Below are 26,499 nucleotides of genomic sequence, written 5' to 3' on the forward strand. Positions count from 1 at the left end.
AGGATTCAGAACTCGACAGCATCACCTGTACGTCATAAGTGTGTGGAATTTCCATTTTGTGTATGAATAGTTTACCATACATTCACCACACGCACCACAATGGTACGTTCCATTTACATGTCTGTGACTGTCAGTTCCTTTGAACTGAGATTCCCCAAAGATGCAGCCGCTCCTCTCATGGTCCCAATCCTGCCTTCTCCCTGCAGGCCAAGCCCTCCCCGGCCCACAACAAGAGGGGCTTCCCCAGGAAGGAGTGGTGCAGCGTGGGTAAAACGCCCCTGACATGTCCGGTCAAGGTGGCCATGGTGCTGAGACCAATGGGAAGAAAGAGCAGCAACAAAGCTCAGCTGATGGACAGGACTGGGGCTATCGCTGCAACCCCATCTGACTCAGCGGGGGTCAACCCAAATACCCCCAAGAGGGCTGTGCGGGACGTTCCTGACAGACCTGCCGACATCTCAGGAGAAGATCCAGGAGAATCTTCAGAGGAAGGTTCAGAGAAAGCCGGAAGTCCTGAAAAGGTGAGCAGAACTTAGGCTGCTTCAGTCCCAGCTGCTGCACCGAGGCTGTGCGATAGCGTCCGCATCAGCTGCTGTACGTTAGCGTCTGCATCAGCTGCTTTACTTTAGCGTCTGTATCAGCTGCTTTACTTTAGCGTCTGCATCAGCTGCTTTACTTTAGCGTCTGTATCAGCTGCTTTACTTTAGCGTCTGCATCAGCTGCTTTACTTTAGCGTCTGCATCAGCTGCTTTACTTTAGCGTCGGCATCAGCTGCTTTACTTTAGCGTCTGCATCAGCTGCTTTACTTTAGCGTCTGCATCAGCTGCTGTACCTTAGCGTCTGCATCAGATGCTTTACTTTGCGTCTGCATCAGCTGCTGTACCTTAGCGTTTGCATCAGATGCTTTACTTTAGCGTCTGCATCAAATAGTTTACTTTAGCGTCTGCATCAGCTGCTGTACCTTAGCGTTTGCATCAGATGCTTTACTTTGCGTCTGCATCAGCTGCTGTACCTTAGCGTTTGCATCAGATGCTTTACTTTAGCGTCTGCATCAGATGCTTTACTTTAGCGTCTGCATCAGCTGCTTTACTTTAGCGTTTGCATCAAATAGTTTACTTTAGCGTCTGCATCAGCTGCTGTACCTTAGCGTCTGCATCAGATGCTTTACTTTAGCGTCTGCATCAGCTGCTGTACCTTAGCGTCTGCATCAGCTGCTTTACTTTAGCGTCTGCATCAGATGCTTTACTTTAGCGTCTGCATCAGCTGCTTTACTTTAGCGTCTGCATCAGCTGCTTTACTTTAGCATCTGCATCAGCTGCTTTACTTTAGCATATGCATCAGCTGCTTTACTTTAGCATCTGCATCAGCTACTGTACCTTAGCGTCTGCATCAGATGCTTTACTTTAGCGTCTGCATCAGATGCTTTACTTTAGCGTCTGCATCAGCTGCTTTACTTTAGCATCTGCATCAGCTGCTGTACCTTAGCGTCTGCATCAGATAGTTTACCTTAGCGTCTGCATCAGCTGCTGTACTTTAGCATCTGCATCAGCTGCTTTACTTTAGCGTCTGCATCAGCTGCTTTACTTTAGCGTCTGCATCAGCTACTGTACCTTAGCGACTGCATCAGATGCTTTACTTTAGCGTCTGCATCAGCTGCTTTACTTTAGCGTCTGCATCAGCTGCTTTACTTAAGCGTCTGCATCAGCTGCTTTACTTTAGCATCTGCATCAGCTGCTTTACTTTAGCGTCTGTATCAGCTGCTTTACTTTAGCGTCTGCATCAGCTGCTTTACTTTAGCGTCTGCATCAGATGCTTTACTTTAGCGTCTGCATCAGCTGCTTTAGTTTAGCGTCTGCATCAGTTGCTGTACTTTAGCATCTGCATCAGCTGCTTTACTTTAGCGTCTGCATCAGATGCTTTACTTTAGCGTCTGCATCAAATAGTTTACTTTAGCATCTGCATCAGCTGCTCTACCTTAGCGTCTGCATCAGATGCTTTACTTTAGCGTCTGCATCAGCTGCTTTACTTTAGCGTCTGCATCAGCTGCTGTACTTTAGCATCTGCATCAGCTGCTTTACTTTAGCGTCTGCATCAGCTGCTTTACTTTAGCGTCTGCATCAGCTGCTTTACTTTAGCGTCTGCATCAGCTGCTTTACTTTAGCGTCTGCATCAGCTGCTTTACTTAAGCGTCTGCATCAAATGCTTTACTTAAGCGTCTGCATCAGCTGTTTTACTTTAGCATCTGCATCAGCTGCTGTACCTTAGCGTCTGCATCAGATAGTTTACCTTAGCGTCTGCATCAGCTGCTTTACTTTAGCATCTGCATCAGCTGCTGTACGTTAGCGTCTGCATCAGCTACTGTACCTTAGCGTCTGCATCAGCTGCTTTACTTTAGCGTCTGCATCAGCTGCTTTACTTTAGCGTCTGTACAGCTGCTTTACTTTAGCATCTGCATCAGCTGCTTTACTTTAGCGTCTGCATCAGCTGCTTTACTTTAGCGTCTGCATCAGCTGCTGTACCTTAGCGTCTGCATCAGATGCTTTACTTTAGCGTCTGCATCAGCTGCTTTAGTTTAGCGTCTGCATCAGTTGCTGTACTTTAGCATCTGCATCAGCTGCTTTACTTTAGCGTCTGCATCAGATGCTTTACTTTAGCGTCTGCATCAAATAGTTTACTTTAGCGTCTGCATCAGCTGCTGTACCTTAGCATCTGCATCAGCTGCTTTACTTTAGCGTCTGCATCAGCTGCTGTACTTTAGCATCTGCATCAGCTGCTTTACTTTAGCGTCTGCATCAGCTGCTTTACTTTAGCGTCTGCATCAGCTGCTTTACTTTAGCGTCTGCATCAGCTGCTGTACCTTAGCGTCTGCATCAGATGCTTTACTTTAGCGTCTGCATCAGCTGCTTTAGTTTAGCGTCTGCATCAGTTGCTGTACTTTAGCATCTGCATCAGCTGCTTTACTTTAGCGTCTGCATCAGATGCTTTACTTTAGCGTCTGCATCAAATAGTTTACTTTAGCGTCTGCATCAGCTGCTGTACCTTAGCATCTGCATCAGCTGCTTTACTTTAGCGTCTGCATCAGCTGCTGTACTTTAGCATCTGCATCAGCTGCTTTACTTTAGCGTCTGCATCAGCTGCTTTACTTTAGCGTCTGCATCAGCTGCTTTACTTTAGCGTCTGCATCAGCTGCTTTACTTTAGCGTCTGCATCAGCTGCTTTACTTTAGCGTCTGCATCAGTTGCTTTACTTTAGCGTCTGCATCAGCTGCTGTACGTTAGCGTCTGCATCAGCTACTGTACCTTAGCATCTGCTTTCTGAATTTGAACACTATGTGAATTCCTGAACTGGATCAGAAAAAAGCGACGAGTCAGCAGGAAGCTCAGGTTCTGAGGACGAGTTCTGGTCTGAGAATGTTTGGACTTGTTTTTCTGGTAACAGCAGCAGAGCGATGCTGACCAGGTGTGCCTGAAGCCAAACCAAACCAAAAAAAAAAAAGAAAAAAACAATAAACAAATCTGCTTTTCAGAGTTGTTGCTGTGGTTTGTATCTTAGTTCCTGTTGTAGTTTTGATTTTCAAGTTTCTGTTTTGAACTCTGTGATTCGATTTTGTTGAGACGCTGATCCACAGGCGGGTTTGAACCCCTCCCCTGGCTCAGCTCTGCAGGCCTGGCTGGCATCAAGAAGTTGGAGTGAACTTGATGAATTCTTCTAGCTTGTTTAGCAGTTTGTTGGCGGGAGCAGAGCGGTCAGCACGTGCTCCAACGGCCGCAATAATCAAGTGAAAGCTGCTGCACGTGCGGCGCGTCTCAGTCAGCGGCGAGCGCCGGCGCTGCCAGCGGCGTGTTCACACATGATTTACATGCTCTGCAGTAATCCTGAGAGGACCTGCAGTTCCAGAGCATGACGTGATGCAGGAAGCCGGACCTCCATGCAAACCAGGACCATGTGTGTGGGGGCTTAAGGGGGGGGGTGGCGCTGGGGGAAGCAGAACCCCCCCAGGGGGACACATACCAAACAAGAGGAACTTTTTGGTCTGCAGCACACTCCCAGTTCCCCTCCTGTAAGTTCCTCCTCTCCCTCCACTGGAGCTGCAGCACTCCTCCTCCCCAGCAGTTCTCCTCCCCCCTAGCAGGTCTCCTCCCCTCCCTCCTCCACAGCTGTGGAGTGGGGAATGGCGAACGCCGTGGTGTCGCTGCGGAGCGCCCAGCTGCGGCCGTTCGGCTGGAATCCCATCACTCACCATCATCTCCTTCTGCAGACGGCCCCCCCCAGGCCGGGGCCAAGGGCCCGCCAGCAGGAGGGGGGCGGCCGGGGGGACAGGGGGACGGCGCCACCCTCTGGCACAGGGACCGGACCTCCAGGACCGGCTGAGGGGGGAAGTGGATCTCCTCCCCAGGGGGAGCAAAGTCAGACCCAAAGTAAGTTGACATCAAACCTCCTGTTGTGTGTCTGTGTGAGTGTGTGTGTGTGTGTGTGTGTGTGTAAGGGGGGGCTCCTCTGCAGGAAATGAGTCGGCGTGTTTAAATGCGTCCACATTCCTGTGATTTCTGCTGGTTTCTCTGCGGCGCCGTCGTCATCCTCGCTTCAGTCTGTCTGCCCGAAGAACACAAAGCTGTTTGTTTGCAGTCCGTGTGTGTGTGTGTGTGTAAGTCTGTGTGTGTGTGTAAGTCTGTGTGTTGGGTTTTTGCGACGGTGCACGCATTTGTGTTGTTGATCACACACAGAACATGCCTGGACTTTCACACGTTTGCGGCTGCAGTCGGGAAGTCGTTTGGTCTGAAAAGTTGGTAGTGAGTTGGTAGTCCGTCCTCGCCGTCCGCCTCTGACATCAGAACCATCAGAGAATTCCTTTGGTTGTGAGTCTGTGTTTGTGTAGTTTTATTACCACTGTGAAAAAATGAGAAAAGAATTCAATTCATTGTATTTCTTTGCCTGATATTGCAACAACAGTCGTCTCAACGGGCTTCATGCCGGTGATTGTGTAATAAACAGGAATCATGAAGAACATGAAGTCAGAATTCAATAGGTAAAGACTACACTAAACCAAACCGAACCGAACCAAACCACATCAAACTAAACTGGGTATCTCCGCCCTTAAAACCTCCTTTTTGTACACAAAAATCTTTTGTAAACAAAACTTAACGATGGTTTTGTGGTTTTATGTTTTGTGTTTTTCTTGTTTTTGTGGTTTTTATGGTTTGTGTTTTTATGATTTGTGATGTCTGACGTCTTTCCGTATCGCCGCTCTTCCTTCTTAGAACCTTTTATGCGTTCGTCCGCTTTATTCTCGTACAGATAGGGGGCGCCGTCTCACTCGTGGATCCGGTCTGTGTCTTTTTAAACACTACGATACCTCAGTGCAAACACAAACAGGGTTTTCTTTTTTACTCAGAGAGTTTTAAGAAATGAATTCAGGTGTGGAGGTTCTCCAGGAGAACTTTAGACGAACTTACATGTCACATGATTGTAGCAGCCAATCAGATGTCAGCGCTTAAGGCTCGGCAGCCATAGTGCCGCCGCTGATCGGATGGAACGCCACGCACTCCGTCTGCAGCAAAACTATCACCAACACAGCAACAGTAGAAACCAGGTTTAAAAACACAAATTACTGGGAAATGTCGCCATGGAAACCATCAACGCCTCCCTTCTCCAAACTGTTTTCCTTCCGTTGAGCTTCATCAGACTCAAAGAAGAAGAGGAGGAAGAAACTCACACGAGAAGATTAAACCCAAGTAACAGTCAACCAATAGAAACGCACTCAACGTTTGAGAATCTGTCTGAGTAAAAAGTTGTGGTTCTTCGTATCTCATCTATGGTGGCCCAGGAGGGTCACAACACTTTAGATTCTTAACACAACACAAAATAACACACTAAAATTCATCACAACACAATAACTCACAACACAACACTTCATTGCTTCACTTTATCTCAAAACAGAAGTATACCTGCAACTATAAAGTATTGTGTTGTGATCCTTCTCGGCCACCGTACTCATCTTCATCACTTCAGACCTAGCTGAAGAGGGAGGAAACGGGAGGAGGAGGAGGGTTTCTGGCAGAAAATTCGTTTTCTCAGCTATCCGACGTTCCGTCAGACGGCAAACAGGATTTCTGACGTTTTTTCAGGATTACGGTGTTTTAACCTTTTAACACCGGCGACGGAAAGTGACAAAATCTCTGGGAACTTCTACCGTAAGTCTTGGACGTAACTCTACAGTAACTACCGTAACTTTACCGTAACTACCCGAACTACCATAACTCTACCGTCACTACTGTAACACCACCGTAACTCTTCGACGTAACTGTACCGTAACTCTAGCCTAATTCTTCCATAACTCTTTGATGTAACTTTACCGTGACTACCGTAACTCTACTGTAACTCTACCGTAACTCTACCATAACTACCGTAACTCTACCATAACTCTACGACCGTCAACGTAAAGCTGAGACTGTGACTTTCAGAGCATCAGCAGAGACGCCACACAGTGTTGATAGAAGATAGACAAAAAAATGAAAAAGTAATTAGAATGTGAAAAAATGTGTTGAGGCATTGAACCAGGAAGAGGAGCTGCTGCAGATATTTGGAGGAGGAAGAGGAGACACAGGGTGGTACTTTCTTCCAGATGCAGTAAATAAAACATTTTAGCACAAAAATGTGATGATCAGATTTACCAGAATAATGTAATAAAATATTTGATATATTATGTTATTTTATTGTTGCCTGTCTGTTCTCACAAAACAAGCTTTTGTTTTAGCTGAGATTCTTGCTGTTGTACATAAATGATACAGATTTGTTGTCAGTCTGCCCCAGGGCAGCTGTGGCTACAACCGTAGCTACCATCACCAAGACTTTCCTCTGATCGGGGGACATCAGGAAAAGGAGGGTTTTCTGCTACAGAGCCCCCCCTCCGATGTGTTTTGCCGTCAGCTGAACAGAAACTGCTTCCAATCCAGCAAATGACCCAAAAACGTCCCTTTCTGTTTGCACTTGAAGAAGCTGTAGCACGAACATGAAATCGTCCAGACCAACAAAACGTCCTGCGATGCTGCGGTTACAGTTCAGATTCTTTTCAGGTTTTAGGGAGAAAAACCTGAAGGGACAACAACAGCGCTCCCTCACCTGTAAACTAAACACAAGTTACGTATCTAGAACATTAAAAAAATGACTCTTTCTTGAAAGATTTTAGTTTTTTTTCTGAAAAAGGGGCAAAATATTTCACTCATGAACGTATTTTGAGAGATTATGTGATGAATAAGAATATTGAAAGGTCCAGGCTGACTGTTCCTATTATACGAGTTAAGGAGTTATGAAAAATGAAAAACAATGCCGTTGAAGTGTGCGTTATCAGAAATTAACGCCCGACGCAGAAGCCTGAAGCATCTTTCCGTGAAGTACGTTTTCTGATAATGCACTCTTCGTCGACCGTTAACCCGCTTATACCAGGGTCACAAATAGTTAACCCTTTTTCTGTCTTTTACTCTTTGGTTTGGATCGCTTTTTTCACGAAAAGCGGACACAAAGAGGGCGTTGTCACGTTACCATGACAACGCCCTCCCCCGTTCCGATCTCGACTGCAGCGGCACAGAAAAGCGACATCTATGCTGACGACCACGATGTGTTAAAGACAGCATCAGTTCAGAGAGAAAGTTCTCCTCTAACCGCTTGTTTTTTATGTCCAGATGATGAAGATAAAGTTTGTTTTAAAGAAGCCGGCGCAGTGATACACAACATTAAGGTTATGTGACCAGAACTGCTTTTTTAGGTATGCATTATCACTTTTTAATGCACACCCAGCAGCCAATCAGAATCGAGTATTCACCTGGTGCGTGGTATAAATGAAAGGTAATTTCTGAGTGTACCGAGTGGCGGCGGCGGTGGCGGCGGCGGCGGCGATGGCGGTAACAACCCTCTCCATCTCCAGAGTCTGTCTGTGGCTCTGAAGTTGAATTGAAAGCGACATACGGTCGATTCACTTTGGTTTTTATTGGAACGAGGATGGATGGACGTTTTTCTCTTTTAACACTCTGAGACGTAGAAATCACTCACTGACTTCCTGATTCCAACGGAAAAAGTTTCACCTCATTTCTGTTTTTCTGTAAACACCGTTTCCAGAAACACAGAAGGTTGGGGCGGTCCTGATGTCTCCTTCAGGGCTCGCCAGGATGTTCTGATGAAGCCACGCCTCCTGCCAGCCGTCTGGCTCCTGGACGCTCTTTGTGCTCATGATTCATTTCCTGGAAGGAAAGAATCTGATCCCACGGAGGATGAATGAGGCTCTGTTTCCCTGATGCTGAAGCTCCGCCCCCTAATGGAGTGAAGTCCAGATGAAGCTTCCGACACGTTTGTGGTTGGAATTCTTTCCAAACTCGTGAAGGTTTCTGTGGAACGTCCGGATCTGGCTGGTTGAAGAGGATCCGTCAGAGGAACAGAACCTAAAGTGCAGTCGTGTTTCATCACCGATGAGTCCGGCAGGATTCCTTTATGTCCAGAACATTTCAGTTTGTTCTCCTGGAGAACTCTGTCTTTGTTCTCCAGACGTTCTTCTGTTCCTGCAGCAGCGTTTTCATCTCTTCTGGAGCATGAAAGTTCTGTTGGAGTCCCGGCCCGTGGGCCTTTCGGGCGTTGACGTCTGCTGTCTTCCTGCAGGTGTCCCCGAGCTTTGCAGCGCCGCCGACCGAGCGCCGCAGAGTCCCGCGTCCAAACCAGCAGCCAATGAACAGTCAGCAGGTCGAGCTGCCGCCTCCAAACTTCCCGTCAAAGGGTGGAACCCGGGCCCGGCGGGGGGCGGCGGGACCAGCGGAGCCGCAGGTAGAGGTGAGGATGAGCTCAGGACCGGCGCTCCAGGCGTCCATCAGTGAGATGAGGTTTCTGGGAAAATCTGGATGTGATTGGATCAAAACTCTGACCTTCCTCAGAGGTGATGTCACGTGTCTCCATCCCTCCTCCATCTCTGACCACTAGATGGCAGAGATGTTTTGAAAGTCATGGTTACCATGGTTACCGCAGCTCATTCTGAGTTTCAGAGAAGTTTCCAGTTTACAGGTCGCTGTTGTCATGGTAACCAGCGGTGGTTTGAGGCTCCCCGTTGCCATAGTAACGCTGAGGATCCTCTTGGAGACGACGTTCCCACCTCTGTCAGGCCGACTCGAGGGCTTCTGCGGTCTCCTTCAGACCGGCGATGAAGATGGAGGAAGAGGCTGTGGGATCTGATGATTGAACACACCACTGAACTGGTTCAAGCTTCACATTTGCTCCCAAATAAGTGATAAACTGATTGGGATGAAGCCCCGCCCACTTCCTGATGTTTTTTTTCAGTTTTTGTGAGGCTAAATCAGATGATTGTTTTCTTTTGCTTCTCATGACGTTGAATCGATTCAGACGGACGTTTTTGACCCTTTAAACGTGAAGCCAAACAAATCCTTTTGAAAATTATTCTATGGATAAAAAACCTTCAAGGCTCCATTATTTTGACAGCATCTGCTTTGATATTTTCAAAATAAAGGCTTAGCCAGAGGCGTGTCTATGACTCAGTGTTTGTTCTAACTTTTTTTGTTTACAACTTTATCGACAAATACGAACAAAACCAGGAAACAACATCAGCCTCCGTGGGGGCCACAGTGCTTCATGCTGGGTTTGTTTTCTGCAGGATCTCCAGCTGTGAACCAGCAACCCCTCAGGAGGACGCTCTCCCCCCCTGGTTCCAGCGCCCCTCAGAGGCCTCCCGTCTCCAGGAGCAGAGCGTCTGCAGCAGGTGAGGAACCATCTCAGCTCTTCAGACGGCGTCCTGCAGAAGGAAACAGGTCTCACTGACGCTCTGCTGCCCACAGGACTCAAACCTCCAACCACCGCTAAAGCAGCCATCAGCCAGACTGCAGCCAGGGCGCCCCCTGCTGGCGGTCCGTTGCAGACCAAGCGGAGCGCCCCGTTCCAGCGGAGCGGTTCGGCTCGGTTCAGTCGGCTCGGCGCCGCAGGTTCGTAGGTTTGACTGTTTCCTGTCTGTAGGGAGGAGCGGCGGCCGTCCTCTTCTCTCTGTTCTTTCTTTGCATTTACTCAGCGTGTGAGGGGGCGGAGTCAAATGTCTTGGTTCTGAGAGCGCCCTCATAGCCTCCCGTGAGGCCTTCAGGGCTGCGTGTTCTCTGCATGTTCTGCTTGACTGCTGATGGGCTGCTGTAGCGTCCATCAGCAGGTAGAGAGGCTGACCTCCTGGTCCTGCTGCTGGTGCTCCTGCAGAGTCAGAGAGGTTCTGGTTCTGGTTCTGTGAGGCAGCGTCTGGTCTGATCTGGTGTCTGATCAGAAGGTTGCAGATCCTGTTGTGTCCATGGGCAAGGCATTGAAGGCATTAATCAATCAATCAAACTTTATATATGAAATAGCGTTTCTCATGCATTTGTGCAGCTCGAAGCGCTTTAGCATTAAAAGAGAAAACACATGGCCCCCACCTGCAATGAATAATGACTACATAACCATGTCAGGCTCGGCTCTGCTGTGAGGAAACAGTATTTGGGAATCTCTTCATTCCAGGAGCAACTCGCTCATGGGAGCATCGCCACAGCTTCATCAGCGGGAAGATTAGTCTTCCTCTCATTTCGAAGGGGAGGGGGCAGAGGGGGAGGGAACAGCAGAGGATTATTCTGGCCCCTCCCCCTGCAGCATCCCTCCCCTTGTGTGCGGCGGCTCATCTTTGTGTTGGTCAGTGGGACACAATGCTGCGCAGACGCTCTCACCCCCCCACCTCACACACACACTCCCCCCTCCAGCTGCCCTCCCCCTCTCGTCATTCGCTGTTGGATCTCCCTGCGAAACCTGAAGCACGCCTGTTTTTGGCGCCATTTTCTCCACGCTCCGCTCGCGCTGCAGCAGCTTGGTGACGGGCGGATGCCGGACTGACAGACGGGGATTTCCTTCGTCCTCGTTTCCATGGACACCGTGAAGATCGCCTCTCGCCATCACGTCCTTCAGAGCGCCGACGGTCTCCGTCTGAGGAGCCAAACAGACTTTCAGTCTCTGTCCTCCGCCGACCAGCGGAACCAGCAACTCTGGAAACTAGGTCAGATCTGCCCTTCAGCCTGAAGCCGGTTGTGTTTCACCTGACCCCCCCGGTCTGACCCCCCCAGACGGCGTCAGAGATGCTGTGGTCTCCACGACTGTCGCTGTCCAACTTCCACGTGAAGCTGACGGCTAAAGGGCTTTTCCGGAACCTTCAGCTGCTGCCGGGATGCCGGAAGAACACGGTGGTTTTCCACGCAGGTCTGGATCTGTCCATCACCCCCCCTATGCCCCCCCCATCCCATCTTCATCCTCACAGACATGTCATCCTCTTCATCACCTCCTCCTCCTCCTCAGAGCTGCTCATAGAGATCTTCCTCTGCAGGCCTGAAGCTGATGGATGCAGGTGTGTTTGTGTGGTTGGGGAGGGGGGCTTTCAGGGGGCTCACCTGCAGGGGGGGGGGGGGGGGGGGGCACGGGCACCCAGAGAAGCTGTACCTGATGAAACAGATCCTCTGAGGCACCGTAGCTGATGATAAAAGACCCCCCCCCCCCCCCCCCCCCCCGCTGTCCCTTAGCCGTCACGGAGGGGTGGGGCCCCATGTGCAAGCCCCTCCCTCCGCTTGGAGGACCCCTGCCCACGTGACCCTGGAAGCAGCTGCAGACTCCTTAAAAGGGGGCGGGGTTTGGTCCTCATCTTCACTATGATGAAGATCCGGCTGGTCCTCCAGGGTCCGGCCGGATCCTATGGTGCCCCCCCTCTGTGCAAGTAAAAGGTCAAAGGGGCGGAGCTAAAGTCAACATTTCCTTTAACAGATTTTGGGTCCTCAACAAACCCTTGTGGTCACACGTGGAAGTGCGGCGGCTTTACTTCCTGTCAGCTTGAACCCTTTCATGCCGCAGACGGCGCCCGCGGCACAGAGTAACTCGACCTCCAACTACTGTCACTTGAAACATCCGAATCAGCTGATTTGTCTCTAAGTGTTGTAAGGCGTCAGAACGGTTAAAAAGTTCTGGTGGTCCAAAGAGCGGCACACTGGAGATGAAGGTCAAACTCGTCTTCCTCTGGTTCCAAACTCGGCTTCACAGAGTTGGTTGCAGTTTAGAGGTCTGTGAGGACGGACCTCGTCTCTGCTGGACAAGCCAAGCGGCTTCAGTGACCTTTGACCTTCCGGCCTTTGCTTTTCTTGGCAGATAAACTCTCCGTGTTCCTGTCATGTCAGAACATCTACAGATGGAAAAGCTCTGCTGGGATTAAACTCACAGATTTCTGTCTCAGACCCTCTGACAGCAGAATGTGGATTAGCGTCTGCCCGCCGTTTCATGTTCAGGATGTTCCTCGTGGCGTTTGGGCGCCAGCGCCGGACCGCCGTGGCGTTTTGTCCATCTGAGCCCAGCTGCACGTATTCGCCAGTTTTCTGGGTCTGAGCGCCACAGACCCACTTCTGGTGCGGTCGCCCTCCAATCCGTGTCAGGGCAGGCTTTACTCGCCACACGTGCACGCCGCAGTCAGGGCCAATCAGGCCAGCTTTAATCTGCAGCTGCTCCAGATGTAAAGCAGATGGCAGGGTGGCTGCTTCGGCTGCTGTGACGTACGTGAAGATGTTCTGTGCTGTGCTGCTCACAGATCAGGAACCGGAGGCAGACGAATCCTTTTCCCTCATTCCTGAAGCGTTTATCCAGAACATCCTAACATTACTGGCTTCATACGATCAGAACGTTCTCACAGAATCACCAGAATTAAAAAAACTTAGGAATTACTTTTAAAACGTGATCACATCACCATGGCAACCATCCTAACTTTTGTTAATGGAGCACAAAAACCTGTCCAGGTGGAACTCCGCCTTGCCCCGACAGTAGCTGATAGGCTCCAGCAACAGTGGATGGATGGACAGAGAGGTGAATAAACTGAACTCTACTATTCCCAACAAACTCAACGAAGAGTAAAAGGACATCAATACGTGTGGCGGCGTCCTCTTGAAGACAGAACCCAAAAACCTTGTCTTCCCTCTTAATAACCGTCATGCTGCAGCCGGTAACTCAGCCCCTCCCACAGGGCTGACAGCTGCAGGTACCAGACAGACGTGAACTCCTCTGTTGAGTTTTCCTGCTCCTCTTTGCTCTAAACGCTGAGTCAACAGGCTCACCTGCTCCAGCGTTTCACCTGTCTGCGCTGAAGGTCATGTGACCCGCATCAACTCCACTCTTTTGGAATGTGACCATATTGCTGTGGGCGGAGTTTGTGTCAATACCTGTTTCTATGGGAATCGAATAGCAGTTCTTCAGCATAAAAACACCTCCATGGAGACTGGCCTCGCTGGAAGGTTGTTGGTGAGATCCCTGGCCTGTCAGCGCTGCTTCCTGTTGTTATTTTGGATCCTTCTACCCACAATGCAGTGGGTTTCTCTGTCTTGAAGGTCTGTTGTGTATGAAGCGCTCTGCTCATGCAGAAAGTGAAAGTGTAGTTGCTGAGAAACCAGATGATCTGGGACTGTGCTCCTAAAGACCTGCATGCCTGTTTCTATGGTAACAGGCCTGTGTGGGACCGTGAATGCAGCGATGAGTGAGCAGCTGCAGGAAAACACGCCAGGTTTCAGATGAACAAGAACGGAGCTGAGAAGGATGTCCAGAAGGACGTCATGGAGCTCTTCGGCGGTGTGGGGGCTTGTCCGGGATGATCCTGCAGAGGTCCTCTACCAGGTGTCCTTGTTTGTGCTGCAAACACTTGGACTCTGTAATCCTGCAGTAATCCCAGCTTTAACTGTGCAGCGCCACGTGGAAGCGTGCCAACCCCCCCCCCATGTGTGTTAACGAGGCAGCTCATTAAAGACGGACCGTCAACCAGTCATGATCTCATTAGGGTTTGGTGCTGATGGGTCAACCGTCAATCCGTTGGTTCCTTCCAGATTCTGCAGCCTCACTGGGAGTCTGCTGAAGGATCTCAGGAGATTCCTGCTGGTCCAGAAACAAACTTACTGCCACTTTGTTTCCGTTAGCAGCCTTTCTGCCTTACAGAAAGAAAGAGAACTCAGGAAGGGGAGGTGAGGAGCCCCCACGGAGGAGGGGGGGCAGGTGAGCAGCCCCCACGGAGGAGGGGCTTCCTGCGGAGATGATATGCCTGTTAATCCACGGCTGCTCTGAAGTGTTGCTGAGCTTCAAACAGATGCATTGGTCCCAGTTTTAGAGTCTTTCAGAGAGAGAACCTGAACTCAACATCCTCCCCCACCCCCCACCCACCGCTGACCTTCATCTCCAGACATCAGCTCATCTTATGAGGACCGTCCTGCTGGACGTCTTCTGGAACCATCCATTGCATTGATGGAAACAGATTGTGTTGTCCAGCTGGAGTTGTCCTCCATGTGAGCGCATCATGTGACCGCATCATGTGGCCGTATCATGTGGCCGCGTCATGTCACCGCGTCATGTCACCGCGTCATGTCACCGCGTCATGTCACCGTATCATGCGACCGCATCATGTGACAGCGTCATGTCACCGCGTCATGTCACCGCGTCATGTCACCGTATCATGCGACCGCATCATGTGACAGCGTCATGTCACCGCGTCATGTGACCGCATCATGTGGCCGCGTCATGTCACCGCGTCATGTCACCGCGTCATGTCACCGCGTCATGTCACCGTATCATGCGACCGCATCATGTGACAGCGTCATGTCACCACGTCATGTGACCACGTCATGTGACCGCATCATGTGACCGCATCATGTGACAGCGTCATGTCACCGCGTCATGTCACCGCATCATGTGACCGCATCATGTGACAGCGTCATGTCACCGCGTCATGTCACCGCATCATGTGACCGCATCATGTGACAGCGTCATGTGACCACGTCATGTGACCGTATCATGCGACCGCATCATGTGACCGTATCATGTGACTGTATCATGTCACCACGTCATGTGACCACGTCATGTGACCGTATCATGTGACCGTATCATGTGACAGCATCATGTGGCCGCGCCATGTGACCGCGTCATGGGACCGTATCATGTGGCCGCGTCATGTGACTGTATCATGTGACCACGTCATATCCCCGTGTCATGTGACCACGTCATGTCCCCGCGTCATGTGACCACGTCATGTCACCGCACCATGTGACCATATCATGTGACCGAATCATGTGACCGCGTCATGTGATTGCGTCATGTGACCGCATCATCTGGCCGCATGATGTAACCGTATCATGTGATTGGTCATCTGGCCGCATCATGTGACCGAGTCATGTCACCGCCTCATGTGACCGTATCATGTGGCCGCATCATGTTACCGTATCATGTGACCACGTCATGTGACCGCATCATGTGACCGCATCATGTGGCCGCGCCATGTGACCGCGTCATGTCACCGCGTCATGTGACCGTATCATGTGGCCGCGTCATGTGACTGTATCATGTGACCACGTCATGTCCCCGCGTCATGTGACCGTATCATGTGACCGAATCATGTGACCGCGTCATGTGACCGTATCATGTGATTGCGTCATGTGACCGCATCATCTGGCCGCATCATGTGACCGCGTCATTTGGCCGCATGATGTGACCGTATCATGTGATTGGTCATCTGGCCGCACCATGTGACCGAGTCATTTCACCGCGTCATGTGACCGTATCATGTGGCCGCGTCATGTGACCGTATCATGTGACCACGTCATGTCCCCACGTCATGTGACCACGTCATGTCACCGCACCATGTGACCGTATCATGTGACCGAATCATGTGACCGCGTCATGTGACCGCATCATGTGATTGCGTCATGTCAGCGCGTCATGTGACCACGTCATGTGACCGCATCATGTGACCGTATCATGTGACAGCGTCATGTCACCGCGTCATGTGAGCTGCATGCTAACGGTCTGGTTTCTCCCTCAGTCTGGGCTCAGCAGCTCTGCATGTCCACCTGGCAGCCTGCAGGTACATACGGCCACGCCCTCGCCGACCATGCTCGACACATACGCTGCACCATCACACATGAATCTGCAGGGTGAAAGACTCGCGTCTCTGAGCTTCATTGTTTTGTTCACTTGTTCCACGGTCTGACACCGGATTCTATGGAAAGCTACACGGCTAACGACGAGCTTTAGCTGGTATTTTTGGTGGAACTGAGAGACTTTATGAGCAGAATCAGAACAAGGAAGTGAAGACTTTAAGCACTTCTGATTGGTCAGACTGATGACATGTGATTAAGCCCTCCAAGAATGATTGGCGGAGACAGTTAAAGGGGCGGGACTTTTCCGCAAACTGCTATAGCTGCAGGTAAATCGCGGTACCGTCATTCTTATCAAAATGTCTTTAATAGAATCAAATAAACACAAAGAAAAAGTAATTTTAAGATTTTTTATATTCCTAACTACTCAGGGCCTGTTTGGATGAACAAAGAGCTGATATCCTGGAGATGGAAAATGTTGTTAGAGCAGTTAATGAGGGCAATTTAGTGACCTAAAGTGTGCCACGGCACACTAGTTGAAAAACACTGGTCTAGATGACCCAACGTTAAAGTACCTAGGATAGCACAAGGGTTACTGAAACGGTTGTTTTTCCAGCTTTAAAGCGTTTATAAACTGGAACACTTCTCAAAAGTCTCTACAACCGTCCCAACCTCACATCAGAGTTCAGTCCTAAAAAAAAATGTATTCATGGAATCAAAACCGGACGTTAAAGTCATGACTGGAAGTCTGATGTGACGAGAAGAGAACTATGACCTGGTTCAGACCTGTCCCAGAGGCGCATCAGTCCATAGCTGATTTATACCTGGTTCATATCCAGTTCAGACCTGGTTTGGACCCAGTTCAGACCCATCTCAGGCCCGGTTCGGATCTGGTTTATGTTTGGTACAAACACGGTTCAGATCTGGTTCAGACCTGGTTTACGTTTGGGTCAAACCCGGTTCAGATCCAATCAGATCTGGTTCAGACCTGGTTTAGACCCAGTTCAGACCAATCTCAGGCCCGGTTCGGATCTCGTTTGGTTTAAACACGGTTCAGATCTGGTTCAGACCTGGTTTAAGTTTGGGTCAAACCCGGTTCAGATCCGATCAGATCATGTTCACACCTGGTTCAGATCCAGTTCAGATCTGATCAGATATGGTTCAGACCTGGTTTAGACCCAGTTCAGACCCATTTCAGGCCCGGTTCGGATTATGGTTTATGTTTGGTTCAAACCCGGTTCAGATCTGGTTCAGACCTGGTTTACGTTTGGGTCAAACCCGGTTCAGATCCAATCAGATCTGGTTCAGACCTGGTTTAGACCCAGTTCAGACCCATCTCAGGCCCGGTTCGGATCTCATTTGGTTTAAACACGGTTCAGATCTGGTTCAGACCTGGTTTAAGTTTGGGTCAAACCCGGTTCAGATCCAATCAGATCTGGTTCAGACCTGGTTTAGACCCAGTTCAGACCAATCTCAGGCCCGGTTCGGATCTCGTTTGGTTTAAACACGGTTCAGATCTGGTTCAGACCTGGTTTAAGTTTGGGTCAAACCCGGTTCAGATCCGATCAGATCATGTTCACACCTGGTTCAGATCCAGTTCAGATCTGATCAGATATGGTTCAGACCTGGTTTAGACCCAGTTCAGACCCATTTCAGGCCCGGTTCGGATTATGGTTTATGTTTGGTTCAAACCCGGTTCAGATCCGGTTTGGATCAGGTTCAGACTCAGTTTGGATCTGGCCTCAGACTGGATTCAGAACCAGTTTAGATCACTCCTGCAGCAGCTGCTCTTCCCGTCAGTCTTGACTCTCAGAAACCTCTAATGGCTTTTCCTCGGTAATGGATCCTTAATGGATCATAGATTGACGCTCTGCAGTCAGAACATTCCCATGATGCATCTGTGTTTGCCGGGGCGTTTTCTAGCTGCTGTGTGGAGGTCTGTGTGAGTCTGAGCGAGAGTTTGGGGGGGTCATGCTGCTGCTCTGCTCCAGAGTGCACGTTAGCTTTGGAGTGCACGGTGCCTCTGGAGCGCACGTTCACGTGCGTGGTCACCATGCCGAATGTTGCTCCCGTTTTAAGACGTCGCCGCTCTCTTGCAGTGGACAGAAACCAAGCGCGGGAGGCGGCCCGACCCCCCAACGGCAGCTCCCAGATCTGCCCGTCTGCAGAAGGGAACCAGCAGAACCAGCAGAACCGGCAGAACCAGCAGAACCAGCCCCTGGAACTGGTACGTCTACTTCTTCGTTCAGCAGAATCTGACTTGGATTTACATTTAAAGCATCTCAGAAGTTCTATTGATCTGCAGTTTTTGTTTCTGATTCCATCGGTGACGGCCGGACTCAGCAGAACCGCTCTGAACAACTGGGCCCAAACCCAGACTCAAAATGTTCCTGAAGATCTGTCTCTCCTTTCTTCATCTCAGGTGTCGGACGTCACAAACGGAAACTCTTCAGGGTCTGCGATTCTGCCCGCTGCTGACCCCCCCAGCCCCACTGGACCTGCAGTTTCTGGGTTCAGAACACGAACCGGGCCCCGGTCGAACACAAAAACCGCATCCCGCCTTCAGAATGCATCCAGGCCGGCTGTGGGCGGCGCTGCAGATAAGCAGAACCAGAACAAAGAGACGGAGGGGAAGAACCAGGCGGTGGTCCAGCTGAGGAGGCTGCTGCTGCAGGGGAACCGCCGGGTGGAGGCTCTGGCCACTGTCATCCAGCACCTGTTCTCCGCGGTAACCCTCACCTCCTTCTGCTCTTTGCTCCTCCCACTCCCTCCCTTCTTTGATGGCACAACATCCTGTTCAAAGCTTCCCTGAGAATCACAGATAAATCTTTGTTTGAGACATTTTTAGTGTTTTAAAAACAACAAACAAAAAACGACGGATGCTGATGCTCCATCCCGTCTACAGGGGGCAGCAGTGAGTCAGAGAAAAGCTGGTTTTATCCAGACTGACAAAAATGCGAAGAAGCTGAAGATCTTTTCCAAACAAACAAACTCTGCTGACACGAATAGTTTGCAGGAATCTGCAGGAAACGCTGGCGGGGAGAAAAAGCCGTCCCTGCAGAGACTCTGCACAGCCGCTTTAGACGTTTTCAGAATCTGTTCTCTTCTATTTATTGCTTTTGTTTGTTGTAAACAATGAAACGTTCACGTCAACAAACCAACTTTTTAATATCTTTATAACAAATGTTTCAGACTAGAATGCTTCACAGAATAAAAATATCTTTTCACATATGAATAAGAATAAATGAGGCTGTATTTCAAATAAATGAAAACATATTCTACAGTTTTAAAATGTTCTAAAGCAGACACAGACGGCGTTTAGTGAACAGAGAATTCTGGTGGTTCCGTCCGTTTGACCCAAACCTGCTTATGGAGCAAAAAGAACAGAAGTTTGGTGGGAAACCGGCGGCGATTTGGTTCGCTGATGGCTCCTCCCACAGCGCCTTCAGGATGGGTGTTTGTGGGAGGAGCTGCAGGTCTATGCAGTGATATTTATGCCACCACGGTCAAACAAAGTGTCAAATGAAAATATTAAATACTTGCTTTCAGAAAAGCAGCTGATGGGCTTCAGATCTCCGTCACGCGTGTGAGCGGTTAGCGGCGTCCAAAGAGCGTGAACGGCGGTGAATCCAGGATCTGAAACCTTTCAGGCCTGAAGGGGTTAAAGTGAAAGTGGAAAGCAGCCGTTTCTGCATGGGGGGGGGGATCCCGTGCTGGTGACTAAGCCGTCACTCACCTGCCAGGTATTTGTCAGTGACCCAGCAGGAAATGGGCGGCGGTTTCCACAGAATCAGACGGAGCTCCTCCAGGTGACTCGTGGAAACGCCCGGATCACAGCTGCAGCAGGATGTTGGGGGCGGAGTCCCGGACGCTCAGTGTTTGCTTCGATCAGCTGGTGTTTGACATCACGATGCTGCAGCGCTGAAGCTCAACCCCGTTCCCTCAGCGGTGGGACGCTCAGCCACAGCTGAGCGACACAAAGGCTTCCTGCCGCCTCGCAGCGGCGTGTGTGAGAGGCAGACGCCGCCGCCGCTTCTCTCTGATCTTTAGTTGAGATGTTATCTCCAGGCGGCTGTTATCGGCGCTCAAACAGCTGAAGGTCACATGACCTCCCGCCCTTTGATCTCTGCTCCGGTTTGAGACGTTTGCAAGAAAATCAGTTTAAGGAACAAAATGAAAGAAGACAGAAAAGCTTAAAAGAATAGATTGAAAGTGTTTGATGTTTTTTATATTTCTAAACATTTTGATCAGTTTAGAAAAAATCTTTTGGTTTTTAGTTTGTATCTAATTTCAGACATTTTTGGGTTCATTTGTTTCCGGTCGTCTTTAATAAAGATTTTGTTAATCTAATCTGGGGGGGGGGCTGAATGGGGGTTGGGAGCAGGATAGGGTGGAGTTTGGAAAAGGGGTGGGGCTCTGAAGTGGTGTTGGAGATTAAATGAAAACTTCCGTTTGAAGTTGTGTGACTGACGTCTGCAGACAAACAACAAACCCGTGTGAGGAGATCAGAGGAGCGCAGGGAGGTGCAGGAATGACTGGCATTCTAGGAGGGGGGAGGACGGCCCCGCGGGGGGAGGGCCGCGAGGCCTGAACAGGTAGAGCGAGAGCAGACGCTTTGTGAGGAGCCGAGGAGCAGCGGCTGGTCTGGAGTCATGGGCTCCGCGGAGAGCAAAGCCCCCGCCGCCCCCGGCACGGCGGCCCCCCATCGCCGCAAGAGGAAGCGCAGAAAGGTCTGTTTACGCCCCCCTCATATGGATCCGCTCGCGTGGAGGTTGTTTGCAGAGAAGGCTGCTCCCGTCACGGTGGAGCGCGGCTCCTCGCCGCCGCTGCAGAAACTCCTGCAGGACGTTTGAGTGGCGGTTCAGGAGCGTGCGACAGGTGTGGGTGTGGGGGGGGGGCTGCAGATGTGCAGCTGCTGGATCACAATGTTCTGGTCTGGAGGGCAGCTGCTGCAGCTGCTGGGACGGCGTGCACGTGTGGCGCTCGGAGGTCAGGCGGGAAACAAACGGCGGCGACCAGAAAAACCAAACCAGCGGGAAGAAAGGCTGAGAAAACCTTCAGATTCTCCTCCAGAGACGACGCTGCCGATTTGGAGAAGAGAAAAATACAGACGGTTTCTGGGAAATGCTGAAAAGAACCGTAAACCTTGTCAGGAGTTCAGGAGTGAAAGTCAGAACGTTAAATGTTTCCAGCAAACATCAACGATCACTGAAGGTTAAACGCAGAAAAAGAGCCGAATGAAGAACAGGAAGCTGGTGTCTGCCTCAGCTGTAGAGCTGGACGACCAAACCAGCTGAAGAACACAGGAACTCCTGAAAAAGAAAGAACAGCAGCCTGGATGGACGAGTTTGGGGTTCGAGGTTCCCCTGTTGAAACCTGAAAACCAGAACAGAACCGCCGCAGAGGAGCACCAGTTCATCCTGGAGGAAAACGCTTCCAACAGGCAAACAAACCGAGCCAACATTCCTCTGCCATCATCGTGAGAGAACGCTGGATGACTGCGGGCGAAGATTTGGGAACTTCTTCAGCTGCAACCCGTCTGTCAGGAAAACGCCTGCAGCCGAGCTGAAGCCGTCAGACGCTGGCTGAGCTCAGCGGAACGCCGCTGTGGCGCTCCGGGTTAAAAACAGAGACGCCGGTTCATCGGAGGTTCACGGGGCAGTCCAGAGCTGTTCTAGTCCGAAGCTGTTCCAGTCCAGAGCTGTTCCAGACCAGAGCTGTTCCAGACCAGAGCTGTTCTAGTCCAGAGCTGTTCTAGTCCAGAACTGTTCTAGTCCACAGCTGTTCTAGTCCAGAGCTGTTCCAGACCAGAGCTGTTCCAGACCAGAGCTGTTCCAGACCAGATATGTTCCAGTCCAGAGCTGTTCCAGTCCACAGCTGTTCTAGTCCACAGCTGTTCTAGTCCAGAACTGTTCTAGTCCACAGCTGTTCTAGTCCACAGCTGTTCCAGTCCAGAGCTGTTCCAGACCAGAGCTGTTCCAGACCAGAGCTGTTCCAGACCAGAGCTGTTCTAGTCCAGAGCTGTTCTAGTCCAGAACTGTTCTAGTCCAGAGCTGTTCTAGTCCAGAACTGTTCTAGTCCACAGCTGTTCTAGTCCACAGCTGTTCTAGTCCAGAGCTGTTCCAGACCAGAGCTGTTCCAGACCAGAGCTGTTCCAGACCAGAGCTGTTCCAGTCCAGAGCTGTTCTAGTACACAGCTGTTCTAGTCCAGAGCTGTTCCAGACCAGAGCTGTTCCAGACCAAAGCTGTTCCAGTCCACAGCTGTTCTAGTCCAGAGCTGTTCCAGACCAGAGCTGTTCCAGACCAGAGCTGTTCCAGTCCAGAGCTGTTCTAGTACACAGCTGTTCTAGTCCAGAGCTGTTCCAGACCAGAGCTGTTCCAGACCAAAGCTGTTCCAGTCCAGAGCTGTTCTAGTCCACAGCTGTTCTAGTCCAAAGCTGTTCTAGTACACAGCTGTTCTAGTCCAGAGCTGTTCCAGACCAGAGCTGTTCCAGTCCAGAGCTGTTCTAGTCCAGATATGTTCTAGTCCAGATATGTTTTAGTCCAGAGCTGTTCCAGACCAGAGCTGTTCCAGACCAGAGCTTTTCCAGTCCAGAGCTGTTCCAGTCCAGAGCTGTTCCAAACCAGAGCTGTTCTAGTCCAGAGCTGTTCTAGTCCAGAACTGTTCTAGTCCAGAGCTGTTCTAGTCCAGAACTGTTCTAGTCCACAGCTGTTCTAGTCCAGAGCTGTTCCAGACCAGAGCTGTTCCAGACCAGAGCTGTTCCAGACCAGAGCTGTTCCAGTCCAGAGCTGTTCTAGTACACAGCTGTTCTAGTCCAGAGCTGTTCCAGACCAAAGCTGTTCCAGTCCAGAGCTGTTCTAGTCCACAGCTGTTCTAGTCCAAAGCTGTTCTAGTACACAGCTGTTCTAGTCCAGAGCTGTTCCAGACCAGAGCTGTTCCAGTCCAGAGCTGTTCTAGTCCAGATATGTTCTAGTCCAGATATGTTTTAGTCCAGAGCTGTTCCAGACCAGAGCTGTTCCAGACCAGAGCTGTTCCAGTCCAGAGCTGTTTTAGTCCACAGCTGTTCCTGTCCAGAGCTGTTCTAGTCCAGATATGTTCTAGTCCAGAACTGTTCTAGTCCACAGCTGTTCTAGTCCACAGCTGTTCTAGTCCAGAGCTGTTCTAGTCCACAGCTGTTCTAGTCCACAGCTGTTCTAGTCCAGAGCTGTTCTAGTCCAGAGCTGTTCTAGTCCATATATGTTCTAGTCCAGAGCTGTTCCAGACCAGAGCTGTTCCAGTCCAGAGCTGTTCTAGTCCACAGCTGTTCTAGTCCAGAATTGTTCTAGTCCAGAGCTGTTCCAGACCAGAGCTGTTCCAGTCCAGAGCTGTTTTAGTCCACAGCTGTTCCAGACCAGAGCTGTTCCAGTCCAGAGCTGTTCTAGTCCACAGCTGTTCTAGTCCAGAATTGTTCTAGTCCAGAGCTGTTCTAGTCCAGAATTGTTCTAGTCCAGAGCTGTTCCAGTCCACAGCTGTTCCAGTCCAGAGCTGTTCCAGACCAGAGCTGTTCCAGACCAGAACTGTTCTAGTCCATATATGTTCTAGTCCAGAGCTGTTCCAGACGAGAGCTGTTCCAGTCCAGAGCTGTTAGCATGCCAAGGCTTTCATGCTATTATTAGCCTGCTAAGGTTTTCATGCTAACCTTAGCATGCTTCTCTGCATTTGGCATGGTTTAAGCCAGAAGTCGAGCTGTGATTTCGGTTGGCTCGTAAACCTGCGGTGAACGTTTTTGGAGAACGTCGCTCACTCAGAGATCTGCTTAAAAATCTTTTTATCCGTAACCAAAGCTAGCGCTAGAGGGCGGAGCTGCTTCATGACGACAACATGCTAGCAGCTCCTAAACCTCTAAGACGTTTTTACAAACGGACAGAAGCCCTGTTTTTCCCGGGGCCAAAGGGGCCAAAGGGTCAAAGGCAAACAAACGGTCAGACGCTGCCATCTAGAGTTTAGGGCTGTTATTGCAGCTGTGAGGTCTCAAAGGTTCTGTTCACCGGAGCTCCAGGCTCCAACAGAAAGCAGCTGATCTTTGTTCTCCTATAACAGTTCTGAAGGAAAAACGTTGAAGGAAAAAGAAGTGCTCTAAGACCTCCTCCTGAACCTCCTCCTGAACCTCCTCCAGACCTTTTCGGGATTTGATCCTTTTTTAGGCAGATCTGTTTTCCTCAGTCAGAGTTATGTGAGGAAGAAGGTTCAGCGAGGATCTGAGTGGAAAATATTTAAGAATGTCTCCCAGGTGAGAGGAGAAGCTGCTGATGATTGACGGCGGCTAAACGAGCCCAGAGGAGGGTTCAGGTGGACGCCGCGCTCACAGCCGCCCAAATATGGGGTCCGAGTCGCCGTTCAGAAAGGAACCTTTTCGTAGGAGAAGCAGCAGAATCAGGAGATTCAAACCTGCGGACTCTGCTGCACTTCTGGTGACGCATTCAGGTGTCAGCGCATGTGTGGAACATCATAACATCCTGTGTTTTGGACGTGACGATGCCTCCATTGGACCTGCAGGTTTACGGTAAACACGCCAGTGTGGACGGTTGACACTCGATTCTAGAAACGGGTCTGAAACCTTCTCTCAGCTGAAAAACTATCTTTAGTTTGGTGAACAGCGTCACCACTAGAGGGAGCCGATGGGTTTACCTTCCCTGTCAGTAAAACGTCACACGTCAGAGAACGTTAGAGGTTAGATTCTCGTTGAGACTTCAGAAGGAAAGAGGTTCAAATCTGAGCCCCTGCCTCCTCTTGCAGGCGTGGAATTAGTTATTCTCAGGCTCCGCCTCCTCTTGCAGGCATTGGTTTAGTTATTTCAGGCTCCGCCTCCTCTTGCAGGCATTGGTTTAGTTATTTTCAGGCTCCGCCTCCTCTTGCAGGCATTGGTTTAGTTATTTCAGGCTCCGCCTCCTCTTGCAGGCATTGGTTTAGTTAATCTCAGGCTCCGCCTCCTCTTGCAGGCTTGGATTTAGTTAATCTCAGGCTCCGCCTCCTGTTGCAGGCGTGGGTTTAGTTATTTTTAGGCTCCGCCTCCTCTTGCAGGCGTGGGTTTAGTTATTCTTAGGCTCCGCCTCCTCTTGCAGGCGTGGGTTTAGTTATTCTTAGGCTCCGCCTCCTCTTGCAGGCGTGGGTTTAGTTATTCTTAGGCTCCGCCCCTTCTTGACTCATGTTTGGGAGCAGAACATTTCTTCTTACGTCTGCAGACGTTTTATTTCCGGTAGACGTTTAGTGATGGTGGGGAGTGGCCTGGAGGGGGTTTCCTCGGACCGGTTCGTGTCTAGGGTTGGGGGGGATGCACAGGACTCCAAAGGTTGTGGGGGGCGTCTTGTCTTGGGCTGCGGGGCTCTCCAGGGGTGGGGACCTGACCTGGGCCCCCTGGTGCAGCTGGAGGGCTGTTCTTCTGCCTTGGCTGAAGTTTGCATTCTTCCTGCTCCTGCACCCCCTTCTCTCTGGTGTTGGGGCCCCCTGTGGTGGTCCTTCTGGCTGTGGTCTGGGTAGCTGAGGTGGGTCTGGGGGGTCAAAACAAGCAAACAAAGATGGACGTGCTGTGGTTTGAATCCTTTTCGGGACAGTTCCCTTCTGAAAACGTTATACGTCGATGATCAGTTCTGAACGTCTGGAAGAAAACGTTTCACGCCTGACTTTGGTGCGATGTGGATCCGGTTTTAATGAGGCTGCGGTCATCCGACCACATCTCAGTCCGTTTCTGTGTCTCAGCGTGGATTTTAGAGAATTCAGTTCAGGAACTCTGAGGCAGCTTTAGGATGACGTCACTGCAGCGCTGCGGCTGGGATAGGCTCCAGCATCATCGTGACCCTGAACAGGAAAAAGCAAATTCAGAAAAGAATTTAACGAAAACTAACATTTAAACAAAACATGCTTTTCTGTTTGTGATAAATGAGTTGATGAGGTTATATCCGGATCAGCTTAAAGTGAAGGGAAAACCAGAAAAAAGAAAATCTTAATCCAGAAAAGTGTTTTCAACTCAAAGGCAGACGGTGTCAAATGTTTCCATGAAGCTCCGAGGCGCTGGAAGTGACGGCGGTCCGACTCTGCGATGGGTCCTGCTTCCTCTTCTTCCTCGTCCGTGACGTTACGTAACCTCTGTTTGCTGCAGACAACGTTCCTGCGGCGCAGTAAAGCCAGGCTCCTCCTCTTTTTCTCCCTGCAGCGTGAGGAGGCCCTGAAGCAGAAGACGGAGCTGTCTGCGCAGCTGAGCGGGCTGCGGGAGGAGCTCGGTAAGAACCCCCCACCTTCCTCGTGCAGATGTTTGGCGCTCGGGGCGGGCAGCAGGTCCTGACCTGCAAACGGGTCTGACAGCTGCAGGTCCATGAGAAACCGCACGCCATCATGAGTGAAAGCTGCAGACGCCGCAGCAGCTTCCCGACCAAAAGGTGGATCTTCTGCCTGCAGGACTGCAGCTGCTGCAGAACCTGCAGGCAGAAGATCCTTCTTTTAGCGGGAAACTCTGACGGCTCCTTGAACCATGGATCCATTCTGCAGATGTGTAACTCCGTTAGGTTCCCTCTGACCCTCCTCATCCTCATCCGT

The 26,499-nt window shown here is 50.4% G+C and overlaps 1 protein-coding gene across 6 annotated transcripts in view; it reads left to right on the forward strand.

The window, feature by feature from the left end:
- LOC101169996 (microtubule-associated tumor suppressor 1 homolog) overlaps nt 1-26,499 on the forward strand; it is a 45,359-nt gene that overhangs the window by 14,363 nt on the left and 4,497 nt on the right. For all 6 annotated transcript variants that reach the window (XM_023953861.1, XM_023953873.1, XM_023953857.1 and 3 more), the window contains 8 exons: nt 207-521; nt 4,259-4,418; nt 8,647-8,814; nt 9,647-9,751; nt 9,828-9,971; nt 18,029-18,156; nt 18,352-18,657; nt 26,120-26,186. In XM_023953861.1, the coding sequence (XP_023809629.1) occupies nt 207-521; nt 4,259-4,418; nt 8,647-8,814; nt 9,647-9,751; nt 9,828-9,971; nt 18,029-18,156; nt 18,352-18,657; nt 26,120-26,186 (1,393 nt within the window). The remainder of the gene's footprint in view (nt 1-206; nt 522-4,258; nt 4,419-8,646; nt 8,815-9,646; nt 9,752-9,827; nt 9,972-18,028; nt 18,157-18,351; nt 18,658-26,119; nt 26,187-26,499) is intronic.

This window comes from Oryzias latipes, chromosome 1 (genome assembly GCF_002234675.1).
Source record: "Oryzias latipes chromosome 1, ASM223467v1".
Lineage (NCBI taxonomy): Eukaryota > Metazoa > Chordata > Actinopteri > Beloniformes > Adrianichthyidae > Oryzias > Oryzias latipes.